The sequence below is a fragment of the Salarias fasciatus genome, chromosome 19 (genome assembly GCF_902148845.1).
Source record: "Salarias fasciatus chromosome 19, fSalaFa1.1, whole genome shotgun sequence".
Lineage (NCBI taxonomy): Eukaryota > Metazoa > Chordata > Actinopteri > Blenniiformes > Blenniidae > Salarias > Salarias fasciatus.
The window spans coordinates 13,066,653-13,079,964 of record NC_043763.1 but is presented as its reverse complement, the minus strand read 5'-3'; the positions used below and the strand labels follow the sequence as shown (position 1 = coordinate 13,079,964).

The 13,312-nt window shown below is 44.0% G+C and overlaps 1 protein-coding gene across 19 annotated transcripts in view; it reads right to left on the bottom strand.

Moving 5' to 3' along the window:
* The window catches only part of tnika (TRAF2 and NCK interacting kinase a), a 59,149-nt gene that overhangs the window by 20,120 nt on the left and 25,717 nt on the right, over positions 1-13,312 (bottom strand). For all 19 annotated transcript variants that reach the window (XM_030117379.1, XM_030117381.1, XM_030117384.1 and 16 more), the window contains exons 3-11: positions 7,194-7,250; positions 5,961-6,086; positions 4,571-4,681; positions 3,290-3,380; positions 2,633-2,763; positions 2,493-2,547; positions 1,728-1,806; positions 1,422-1,597; positions 34-100 (exon numbers count right to left, since the gene is read on the bottom strand). In XM_030117379.1, the coding sequence (XP_029973239.1) occupies positions 34-100; positions 1,422-1,597; positions 1,728-1,806; positions 2,493-2,547; positions 2,633-2,763; positions 3,290-3,380; positions 4,571-4,681; positions 5,961-6,086; positions 7,194-7,250 (893 nt within the window). The remainder of the gene's footprint in view (positions 1-33; positions 101-1,421; positions 1,598-1,727; positions 1,807-2,492; positions 2,548-2,632; positions 2,764-3,289; positions 3,381-4,570; positions 4,682-5,960; positions 6,087-7,193; positions 7,251-13,312) is intronic.

Genomic DNA, 13,312 nt, shown 5'->3' with positions numbered 1-13,312 from the left:
TGGATTTTTGTGCTCATATTTATAATCACTGACCTCGGTTCACCCATGTCTCTGTCTTCATCCTCCTCTTCACTGCCACTGTACTCATACTCTGTCTCCTCTGAAGGATGGAGAGAAAAAGGAAGCTCAAGTGAGCAACTTCACAGCAAAGCTCTTCCTCCTAACATTCAGAATTTTACACTAGAACTCCCCTTTATTCATTGCTAAACTGCTCACGACTTTGGCATTCTCAGATCCCTCATTCCTTTAAGGCACTTTCTTTGAGCCGCTCTGAATGAGTGCATAAATTGTAATTTTACTGTGTGTAGCGAGGTGGAGAACATTAGCTCTGAGCTCTTTCAGTCAAACGGGGCTCAAAGCATAATAGTTGCGGAGGAAGCCGGGCTCTGGCTGAGACGCACTCACACAGACCTGCTCTCTGAATGTGACACAGTGACAGCTGGAGGAAGCCGCAGCTTCAACAATGACGAGACATTTCTATACATCATGGTGACGTCCGCCGCGCGGCGTGATGTTTGGTGAAGCGGCTAATGTGCTTCTTACTCGTACCGCTCCGTATGCGGGCGTCAGTCTATCACTCTGAAGAAAACCGATAGAACTGAAGAAAACTAATGGACGTCTGTCACTTTTATTTCCGTCCTCTTTGAAAGCCATGACTGTGACAGTGTGTGTGTGTGTGTGTGAGCATCTCAACATGCATACATCTCACACTCACTGTATGCATTTCTTTCATGTAGTGAGTGTGTCATATTCTGTATGTGTGATAATAATTCATCTACTGAATTACAGTGTAAATTAAGTGGAGCGTGTGCACCAATATTGTGACTTGATTGTAAATACTAGGATATTATGTTTAGATAGTAATACATGGACGTCCTCTGAAGACAGAAAAGGATCAGAGCAACAAACAACTGTCTAAACCACTGGCTCACTCCCATTACCGCTGCAGACTGCTCCAATCTTTGAGTTGCCAAAACATAGCTGTGAAGCCGAACACCGGCGCTCATGCACTCCCTCACGCTTTACGAAATCCAAAACAAAATCTCTGGACGGGTTCCATGACTAGACGGGGCTGCCGGTCCTCTGATCTATGGCTCCCCTAAAGGGGCCCAAGACGCCAGAGCGGGAACTACTGGTCTAAACTATGTTTAAGTTGTTTATGTGTTCTTTTGCACTCACATTTTTCATCTTGAAAACTACAAGTACTGAGGAGGCTGTATGTGAATGCTGAACCTGAATGTGGTTGAGACTCCCGGTTTAGAACCTAATCCTACAAAATTTGGAAATCAACAATCCTGCAAATAGTCTGCTGCATTTATATTGTAATTGTGCTCTTAATGCCAGTCAGCTTCAGATAACTTCAGCTCCACCTCCTACACGAACATCTATCTGACCTTTAGGATCCCATGCTGCCCTCTCACCTCTCTCTCCTCTCTTCTTCTTGGTGCGATCGATGTGGTCCTTCAGCTGGATGCGGATCTGCCTCTCGTTGGGCAGGTCTCTGATGAAGGGGTGTTTGAGGAGCTGCTCTGTGGTGGGTCGCTGGCTGTGGCTTTTCACCAGGCAGCTCTCGATGAACGATAGGAACTTCTTCGACCTGAAAGCATCGACACACAAACAATGCAATTTAAAAATAACAACTGAAAAACCTCCTGGAATTTCTCGGTGTCATGATGGCACTGGCGTTGCTCTCAATAACTATGGACCTAACTGATGAAGATACTCACCATTTCTTTGACTTTAGCCTGGGCGCGGGGCTGCGGGGAATGAGGAAGAGGGCTCTCATCGGGTGCATGTCACACAGCGCTGAAACATCAAAAACAGGTGATTGAAGATCAACATCTTTCCTTTCAGAAAGAACATGCAGCTACTCGGAAAAGCTGTAATCCCAAAGTGCTCACCAAAAGATGATTAAGACACAAAATAATAACACTTGTCATTTTTGATACCAATCCCTCTAGAAATACTGGTTATCCATCTTCAAATATGCAACTGTTATCGTACCGTTGTTTCTTTTGATTTCTCACACATTGCACAAAAGCTGGCAGACTGATGAATGTGTTTACTCAGAGATTACAGAGTCCACATCCCTATACCGTCCCTAACTTTCACTGAACAACACACTGTCTGTGCTGATTACTGTGATCACTTATCAGCGTGGCGTGGGCAGACTTTCAGCAGAAGTTGTTTCTCCGCTGGGCTGAAATTAAACGGAGGGCGTGGACGTCTCCTGCCAGCGCTAATGATAACAACTGTGCGCAGGCACCTCTCCGCAAAAGATAATGACAAAACGACTAAACACCGGGCACAAGCCCAACAACTTGACAAGCATTTTTATATCTGCTGCTTTGCGTTCATTAAAACTGTGGCGTGTGATGAGTTACAGCAGCCTAAACCGAGAAAACGATCCAAGAGCTGATTACAGCGATCGACTGGAAGAGAACTGAGTTGTAATGTGTGACAGAGGTGTGGAGTGTGGAGAGGGTACGTACGAGGCGCTCCTTCGGCCATCTCTATGGCTGTGATTCCCAGGGACCATAAATCGCTCTGCAATGAAAGGCATAAGTATTGAGACGGATCAGAAAAGCATTTGCAGTGTGTGTTTTCTGATGCAAGGAGGCTGGAGAATTACCTTGAAGTCGTATGTGGCTTCAGGGTTCTCATCACAGGCGATAACCTCTGGTGCCATCCAATAAGGTGTCCCAATGAATGTGTTCCTCCTTCCTACTGTTCTGTCCAACTGGGCCGAGACGCCAAAGTCCACTACGCAGCAAATACAGAGACACACACACACACACACACACACACAGATTAAAGCCTGAACTCCACAGGAATAAAACACCCAGACTGCGATACCTGGCTCAATTTACAAATACAGACACAGACGCACTGTAATCCCCTCCATGCTCTGCTCTGAGGGAAGAAGCAGAGAGAGAGAGAGGGAGAGAGAGAAAGAGAGGGAGAGAGGGAGAGAGAGAGAGACTCCCTTCTTCAGCAGTCTGCACCATGAACAGTGGCAGAGCTACAAAGAGATGAGTAGGCTGGTATTCAGCATAAAAGAAGAAAGCAAAGCCACACAAACACACACACACAGGCACGCACGCACACACACACACACACACACACACACACACACACACACACACACACACACACACACACACACACACACACACACACACACACACACACACACACACACACACTGTCTGAAACTTTATACCTCCTGCCGCCCATCTGAATCCAAACGCCTTGTGTTTTGTCAAGTGGGGTTAGATGACGGACTGACCTAGTTTGACCTCTGCGTTCTCAGTCAGCAGGACGTTCTGTCCCTTGATGTCTCGGTGGATGACCTTGTGCTGATGGAGATGAGTCAGACCCTGCAGAAAGTGATGGAGAAACTCTGTGAGGGGAAGTCATGGCAGCAACGAGCCAAATCGCGGCCATTATTATGAAAAAGAGCTCATTTCAGAAAAGCGTGTCCTTGAGAGGGACTAGCAGCGCCAGGACCGCGACCTTTGGCTTGAAACCTGACAAAGTCACTTTTACAGGGGGAAAAAAAAAAACTCTTCAGCAGAGGTAGAAATAAAATATCAAATGTGTCATTTTCAGTGTTTGCATAACTGAAAACATTTTTGTCCATAATTGAATTCAGACACAAATTTAATCACATACATGTAACTGCTATAATTATATAGTGTTCTTGACTATAAACTTGCTGCAGACGTAAATGTGAAATGTGTTGAACACCAGTGAGTAAAAACATTGAAAGGAGCAGAAGAAAGAGGTAAAAAAAAAAAAAAAAAAAAAACAACCAAAAAAAACAGCATGACTATCAGCATAAAAACCATGATGGGAAGGAGGCAGCAGGAAGAGACGAAGCAGAAAGTACAAAATGAGACGTGAGATGAGAGGTGAAAAAACAAACCCGAGCGGATGGGGAGAAATGGTTGTCACAGTTCAGAGCAGCACTGGGCGGAACTGACAGTGATATTGCTGCTCTCTGTTCGAGGCCGTGGCCTTCAGCACCCAAAATGTACCATAACAGATAGCAAGTGATAAGATGTGTGTGTGTGTGTGTGTGTGAGTGTGTTGTGTGTGGTGGGTGAGTGCGATTTCCATGAGAACATTCAACACATGACTTTAGCATCAGTCCAATAACAGAGACATCACAAAACGCTTGTGATCGCTATCAAAGAACAAATCTGTGTCCATGAAAGAGCGCATTCATCCAGCTCACATGTAGGCAGAACATTCGGTGGTGTCACGACTTTGTTTCACGCTCTTTTGCTTGTTGAAATGTAGAAATATATTTCAAATGTAAACATGTTTGGTGAGCTTCGATGAACTGTCTATATAGCTATTCATTTTTTTATATTACTTATGTTTGCAGTTAAACTTAAGAAGTTGCTCTCAGCCCGATCGTCTCTAAACTGCCCACCTCCCACCTCGGCGACCCCGGATCCCCTGACTAGAAGTACTTTGCATAAACACAAAGAAACTGTAATTGTTGTTTGTGTGGTTTGATAGAAGATTTGGCAAGTGTGACTTGCCAGAAGAGTTGACTCACCCTGAGAATCTCTCTGCAGATGTAAGCAGTCCACTCCTCTTTCAGAGAGTTGCCCTTGGTATTCTTGATTAAGTCTGTCACCGAGCCAGCTCCACAGAACTCCATGACCAGCTAAACACACGAAAAAGGCTGATTAGAGACTCTTCTTCCAAAGGACACAATGTGATCTTCACTTGTTGATGAAGAAAACCAGGAAGCCATTATATATCCTGTCCCTGGGAGGAGAAACTGATAACCTAGGTACGTTTTCTTATGAGATTTGATCGCAAACTGTCACAGTGCAATTTAAAAGCTGAATGTTTTTTTGATGGATACAAGTTTTCCATCCAGAAAGTTGTACTGGTTCATTGGTATTGCATTCCAGCCATCCCAAAGTATTGATATTGTTGTCAGCTTCAATCATCAAGTAAGTAAGTCAGGCTTCGCCAAGTCATAAAACCTCAGTGACAGCATGGCCGCATGTGTCCAGAATAACAATGCGCAGGATTTTTCACTACAGTGATGCACTATAAAGCCGTATTTGTTCGGTCTACAGACATGGACAGACAGCAGAGCTCAGATTTCCCTTTTTGCTACAGCTCAGAAATACACAGATACTGCCGGAGAAAAGTTACTGAACTTTATAAGATCAAATGAAAGATTCCAGTTCATCTCTTTAGGTTCATTTTCTCCCCTCCCCTCCTCTCATTACACCCTTGGAGACGGGTGGGCAAAAGTTCAGCCGGTCACTTCTGGCTCTGCTTCAACCCCTTCCTAATCATCAGTCTGGATTAAAGGGAGCGAGGAAGCCGGCCAGGAACAGCCGGACCGCTCTCATCCAGGCTGCTGGCTGGGCCGACTCAAATATACTGTATGCATAAAAAATAATGGGACACATGTAAAAACACACCGGCCTACAAGTACGGTTAGACTCATTGACACCCGGGAAAACAAGCAGCTGTTGAGTCAGGGAGAATTATGCAGGCAGTATATTGGTTTATTATGTGTGTGTGTGTGTGTGTGCATATGTTTGTGTGTGCCCTCCCATTGTTGTGTGATGAATGCTACTGGATCAGAGAAGAGAGAGCTCCCTTAGATCGCGTTAACACATGATTTATTGCAGCAGCCAACCAACCTCACACTGACTCAGACCCTTTATGTCTTTCACACACACACACACTTGCATGCACAAACACACAAATAAGTATACATATTCATCCCGATGCACACAAACCTACAGTGAACTGCATGACTGCACTCAACACTCATGTAATAAAGGGTTGAAAAATGGAAAGCTTTTCGGTTTTTTTTTTTCCGTACCAACATGTCTGTGACAGACATCGGCCTTCTTTTTCTTCTCAATTACAGGAACGCATAAAGAACACAAGCACACACACAAATAGTACCGCACCCATAGCTGGTCGTCTATCCCGGGGAGGTTCTTCTTGATGAATGCTCCATAATAGGTGGCGATGTTGCGATGGTGGCTGTACTTCTTCAGCATGTTGATTTCCGCTTTGATCTCCTCTTCCTCGTCCTGAGACACACACACACGCACGCACACACAGGAACAGAGGAAATCAACAGGCATCAGATCATGACCTCTATTTGCGACCCCTCAAACATCTTAATGGAATGTTGATAGAGCAAAAGGAATCAAGTTGTTGACTGATTTGCATTTGGAGTCCATTTAAATTCCGGGAGCTGTTGTTGCAAAGCACACAGCTGGGCCTTAAATTATCCACAATAACAGCATTACTTTTTAATTACTTTCGTTTTAGGGGGTTACTGACACAAAACCAAAGCAGTTGTTTTTTAGAATTTGTTATAGTCACGGCTTAATACAGGAAAAAAAAGTACATTCCTTATTTATTACATACAATTCCAGTAAATTGTGCACTGATTAATTCAATTCAGAGCTCACTGGTGGAGGCATTTGTTTTAGTAAGCTGATTTTTCTTACATTAGCGGCTCATTAGGTTAGCAATTTTCTATTTGCCCTTCATTTAATTTTCATCAGTAATTAACTCAGCCGTTAATTTCTACTGTATTTAAAGGAGAATTATTCACACACACACACACACACACACACACACACACACACACACACACACACACACAGTCATAGTTTGATTCATTTGTTCATGCATTCTTTATTACATCTGCTCTTTTACTTATTTCCTCAGCCATTCGTCTTCGTGCACCTTGCGCCCCGGCACATGTTCATTTCCTCATGCATTCATTCATGTTCCTATTGATTCATTCATTCTCCAGTTCCGTTGTTGTTTAATTCCTGCGGTCCTTCATTGTTTTTCCTGGCAGCTGAGTGCTGACGGGGAGGCGTAGGGTGAGAGAATCGCTATATATAGCTGAGATTCCCTCCTGCTTTTCAGACACGCCTGAGACCACACTGCTGTCCTAATACCTCCAGCTAATATTACCATGGCAATAGGCCTGTCCTCGTTTCCTCTCTGCTACAACACACTCATCCGTACGCGCGCGCGCGCACACACACACACGCACACGCACACGCGCCAGCTCTGACTCATCGCTCGTAATTAGATGACATGGACGACAGCGGTATAATCACTTGAGATGATTTTCTGTGAGCAAATGCCAGAGTGAGCGTATGTGTGAGTCTTACCCCGGTGACATCCATGACCTTGATAGCTGCCAGCTGCCCCGTCTTAACATGGCGACCCTGGCGAGAGGAGGGAAGGAGAGGGGCGGACAGAGCCGAGGAGAGGAGAGAGGAGAGAGGAGAGGAGAGGAGGAGAGAGGAGAGAGGAGAGGAGAGGAGGAACGTGATTAATGCAATGAACCGCCGTAGTTTGCCTTGATTAGTTGCTTTACATTTAAATAAGAACACAGATTGAGTCCATCACCTTAACTTCTGCAGATGGAATGGAAGCAGCGGAAGGAATAACAGGACGCTCAACAACCAGCCTAGTTTAGAATCCAGTCAGGTACGTTGCCCCAAATGACAGCTCTGTTTAATGACGAGCAACAAACAATCAACTCCTCAGTGTTTTTTTTGATGGAGTTTGAGATTTATTGGCTTCAGAAAAAAAAAAAAAAAAAAAAAAAAAAAAACCCCGACTTGGCAGAGTGTTTTAGTCGCTGTCTGTGAGATGCAGGAGCAATGAAGACAGATACCACTCAGCAGACACAACTGCTGTGTACCATCAAAACCAGGCAGGTGCCTTGAGGGGGGGGAGGGGGGGTTGGCTGTGAGGAGAGGAACTCGGAAAATTGGAAGCTGAGGGGCAAAAGAAAAACCCGAGCGGTTCGATCGCGAACGGAGCATCTGCGGCTATGACTCGCTAACCGAGCTGGAGACGCCGCGACCACTGACGGCTATTACTTCCACCTGTCTGGACTCGGCTGATTAGCATTCTGCAGCCTGCGAAGGAAAGCTTAGGAGGAGCGAGTCACAAACATACATAAGGGAAGAGTGCAACACACACTCAAAACAAGGGGCAGGACTGTTTGCTGGTGGAACTGTTATAAACCAGATGGTATTAAGGGTCTGGCGCTAAAGCGCCTCCTGAGGGCTTTCATCGAAGGGCCATGCTGATATCGAGTGCTGCAGCAAAACACACAGGCCAGGGTTCTTACGGCGAGACGGATCAAAATTATGGCTAAAGGTTGGTGGTTTCACTGCATCGCAGTTCATTTGCAGGAGTCTCCGCAGCGTGCTTTGCCCATTAGTCATTCTCACAGCTTCTCATTGTGTTTTTATGTCATTTTAACAGATCAATTGCACCCACAGGCTCGCCAAAACTCACTTCTACCTGATTAATAGCTGGTGAGTGTTTGGATGCCGTTCAATAATATATACAGTGAATAAATATAGAGCGTAGTGAAGTTCTGCATTACTTGATAACAATCTTTCACAAGATGCGAGTCAACAAAAGCATCATGTGTGGGTTTAAGACTTGAGGTTTTAATTTCAAGTTAGAGATTGCAAGATATTGATTTGATGGATTTGTTATTAAAAGATGCCATCAGCTTAATACAAAATAGATCAGTTTCCCTGCAGTATTTGCTTCTCACTGCCTCAAAAAGCTGTTAAATGTCTAAAATGAATAATTTATTTTATATTGTTCTGATTTTTAATAGAGATAATCTTTTCGTACAACATGATTTCACCTTTTCATTGGAAAACGTGTGCAGAAGCGACACTGGTAAACAACAGTGACAAAGCAAGGCACACACGCTCAGGCTGTGGGTTCGTGCCAGTTTGCATGGGACGGTGCAGCATGAGGGGAGGCACAGCTGTTAGCTGCCTCACTTGGTCTGTCTCCAAATTATTTGACCATGAATGCGCACATTTGTTGACAAAAGCAAAACCATACAGAGATTACAGTTGTGCCACATACCGTCTTTTAAAAATGATGATTTAGTTTCTATTCAGCCCACTGACCAAACATCTGTAGTTCTCAAACATTTACTGGCAGCATGCCGATATCAGCTGGTCACAGAAGGATAAAACTTTAATGTCATAAGTTGCTTTTCTCATTAAAACATCTCCAATCTAATTAAAAAAAAAAAAACAATCCCTCAAAATGCACTGATGTGCTGCTGAAAAGAAATTCATACTTTTTAATATGATAACTCATTGTGTCAGAATCCAGCTCAAACCCTCGGTTCCACACTGTGATCAGCAACACACATGCGCACACACACACATGCATGCATACGCTGCACACACACATGCACACAAAGTCCATATTCAGTGAGAGCAAAAGAGCTGGGAAGATTGGCCAGGGATTTCTCATTAGGATCAGACTGCCCCAATTCCACAAGCACAAGGACTAGCTTTGTTGAGGAACCAACAAAAGAATTACAGCCACTTACAAACCAGATACACACACTCACACACAGTTGCAATTGCACATGCACGCACACGCACTCACACACACACACCAGAAAATACAAAGAGATTTCCCATTTCCCTTTTTTCCGACTCCTCACACAGACAGAAGAACTCATGCAGACACCCACACATGTTCACACAAAGTCGTGGAGAGGCAGGCAGAGAGAGTGATTGAGGGACTTAAAGGGAGATCGAGAGCGCGCGAGAGAGAGAGAGAGAGAGAGAATGTGTCAAATAGATATTGGACATGGATATCATCAGAGCTGGATAAAGATTCATTACTCCCGAGCCACCTGATGGCCCCCCCCCCCCCCCCCCCCCGCCTCCGCCTCCCGTCTTCTCATGGAGCACTAATGTCATCCAGCCTTATTAAATGACCCGGTGTGAAAGCAGCAACAGAAAGGAATTAGCACATCTTCATCTCTTATCCGTCTTTGTCCGCTTCCTGTTCATTTATGTGCAAATTTCAAAGGTGGGATTAGGATGGACTAAAATAGCATGCAGCCAACAGGTGTGCAATGTTTGAAGCATGATTTAATAGACACTCTAAAGTTGCTAAAACCATAAATTAATTGTTTTAAGTATTGTTTTGGCTCAACAGGAGCATAAATCAATCTGGTCGATGCGAACTTGAATTAGATCTGTAATTAGGCTTAATTTCAGTTTTCACCGGTTGTTTAAGAGTCTCAACTCGAGGAAATCTTTGGAGTGTGCTGCATTTTGTCATCTATTCAACTTCATGTTAAATCCCGGCAACGGATAAAACAAAGGGATATAAAGTGCTAATCAATGAGCAGTAGACGTGTCGGTTGGATTTTTTCCCCCCCAGACAGACCAGTCACTAGTTCAGTTAAGCTAATCGCCTCCTGGCTTTAGCTTCATGATTATTTCACGAACCCACGCTGATGTAGCGTCTCTCAGCCAGAAAACAAATAAGCAATTTTCTCTAAATCTTAAAACTATTCCCTAATGAGAACTGAAAACAATCGGTAGCCGGGGCTCAGATAATGTTAACTAAAGGAAAAGAAGAAAAAAAAAAAAAAAAGGATTTCACACAGCATTAAAACTGTTCTGTAGCCTTCCGTCGCTCTCGGATGGCCCAGTCTCTCTCTGATCCGTCCCATTCAGACCGAGGAGCGCTGAGCCTCACAGGCTTGTTCATCCCTTCCTCCACTCGTTTGTTGACTGCTTTGCCTCTCTGACCTAGATCTGCAGTTCCTCGCTCTCTCGCTCTCGCTCTCTCTCACACACTCTGCCTTTTTCTCCTATCCCTCTGATTCTCTCCCTCATTATCTAACCCTCTTAACTTCTCACAATCTCCTCTTTATGCCTTTCGTTATTTCTCCCTTCCTCCCTCTAAATGTCTCGCTTGCTTCTCCTCTCCCTGTCTCTTGCACTCTCTGCTTCTGTCTCTCCCTCCCTCTCTCTCTCACGGCTCGCGGCTCGGCCCAGTGGCCTGTGAAAAGCAGGTCCTACGCGAACATGACTGAGCTGAACGCTAATGCCAACAAAACAGCATTCGGCTTTGAGCTCGACAAGCAAATATGACACGAGTGGAGCGCGCCATGCAACCTTTCACTCTGCCTCTGCTAATGCATGTAAAGCCCTCTGCAAGCCACAAAGCTCTGACATGAGCCCGAGAGTCTTTGCAAAGTAAAACAAACACACACTTTGTTTGCTTCTGCGCACAAATAATCTCATTTAATGTCTCAATGGCTATTAAAGTGAAAGAGTTTTCAACACCATTATTTCAGATCAGATTGGAAACCATTTTTTTTTTTAAATGTATCCACAACACCATATTTTCCTCGTATTTCTTCGGATATATTGCGACTAAATACTATAGCCAAACATCTGTCACTCAAATACAGATAGAGACACACACACAGACACACACCGAGAAGGAGCTGTGACGCCGCCAGACCAGGTGTGTGTGAGCGATAACGTTCCAAATAGACTATGTCTGTTCCGCTTGGATGGCCATGTTGTGATGGGGACGGCGAGCCGATACCAAAATGATCTCCAATCAGCCTTCAGGCAGCCACATAGCGAGGGAGCTTTAACTTGGCAGCATTCCTAGAGGTCATTGTTTCATAAACTGTCGGATGTGCATGGAAATTCACAATGGAGCACAACATTTTTTTATCATCGACAAAACATCTTACAAATAAAAGAAATATATCTTCATTTTTTTTTTTAAAGAGAGTTTTTAATCAACAGTGTTAGCATGCTTTATGTGAAGGAGTGTTTAATATGAGCCAGTCCGTCAGACTGTCATGTTCGGCCGGCAAAATGAGTTTGCAAAGTCTATTTCTGTTTTAATTCACGGGGGAGAGATTCACCACGCTGCACCGAAACCCAAAATGAGAAAGCAGATTGCAATGTCCGTCGTAACGCAACGGCAGAAAGAAGCTAACTTACTGCTGGAGTTCCATTAGCACCAGAAGCATTGCAGCCTGTCAAATCGGCTGAAAGACAAAAAGGTGTTCAATCTAAAATGTATGAGAAATATCAAATGATCAAGTCGACAAACAAAACTTGTGGCAAGCCAAATCGATAGTGTGTTTTTTAATGTTTTATTTAGACTAATGTTTCCAAATCGAACAAGGATATAAAAGTAGCTTGTTGAGCCAGAATATCAGTGCGTATAAATCAGGTCTTTTAAATTTTTAATCTTAATTATCTTCAGTCAATCAAAGAACTTTTGCAGCTTCTGATGATCACTCTTCAAAAACTGGAGCTTCAAGACATTTATCAGCTCATCCGGTTTCTGTTTGGGTCTCACTGAGCTGCGAACTCTGTAACCTCTCATGACCGTTGGTGCGGCTTCACACATTGACTCATCACATACGCAACACATCCACTTCATGTTTAAACTCCATTTTCATGCGCGTTACACGAAGACTGTCTGAGATGACGAATACCTGTTCTAGCAATTACCAAGAATGTAATTGTGATTAATTGCACCTGTCAAACGAAGGCAAAACACAGTGAAACTCCAGCAGACCATGAAAAAGAGGAAGTTTGTATATTTTTAGTATGACAAAAAGGAGGTCGTGTGCAATGACAGTCTTTGCGGGTTTTCTTTTTTCTTTTTTTCTGGTGCTGCATGAAGATAAATGTTCAGGGGAAGCCAGAACACACGTACACAAACACACATGCAGACACACACCAACTTGCGCTGCAGCCTGCAGAGGAAAACGTTTCTTCATCATACTCAGCTTGAAGCTGCAGTCATGATAAACAAACCTGCTCACCTCTGCTTTAATGCTTTCATGCAACCTGCTGTGAAGAGCATGATACCCAGGCATCTGTAAGTGTGTGTGTGTGTGTGTGTGTATGTATGTGTATGTGTGTGCATGCGCACGTGCGCATAAGAAATCCTTCTACAGCAAGTTTGTGTGTGCGTTCATGCCCTTGCCAAGTCGATTACACAGACATCCCCAACGCCCCTCCACCCCCTCCACCCGGACACATTTACCATGCAGGACACTTCCTGTCGTAGCCTAGCAACAGTCTTGGCCGGTTCGGGTATACCGTGGGCACATTACTTAAGTTTATGTACGCACATGCACATTGAGAGCACAGGGACAGCGAATGAGTAACTGCTGTCCAAAAAAAAAAACAAAAAAAAAAAAACATCCAAACACCAAAATTTTTAAATTGACTGAGGAAAAAAAGTTTGTGGCTGAAAAAAAGAATCCTCCTTTCACTTTAAATCTTAACATGGAGCAGAATGTAAATACCAGTTGGGTGGTTCTGCAGGTTTCAGCCCATTAACAACAGATCTCATTACTTGGGGCCATTATAAAAAAAGACTGTTGTAAGTAAGATTGATTTCCTTCTTTGAGACGAGGCATTAGTTGTTATTCATTTCAGGAAGA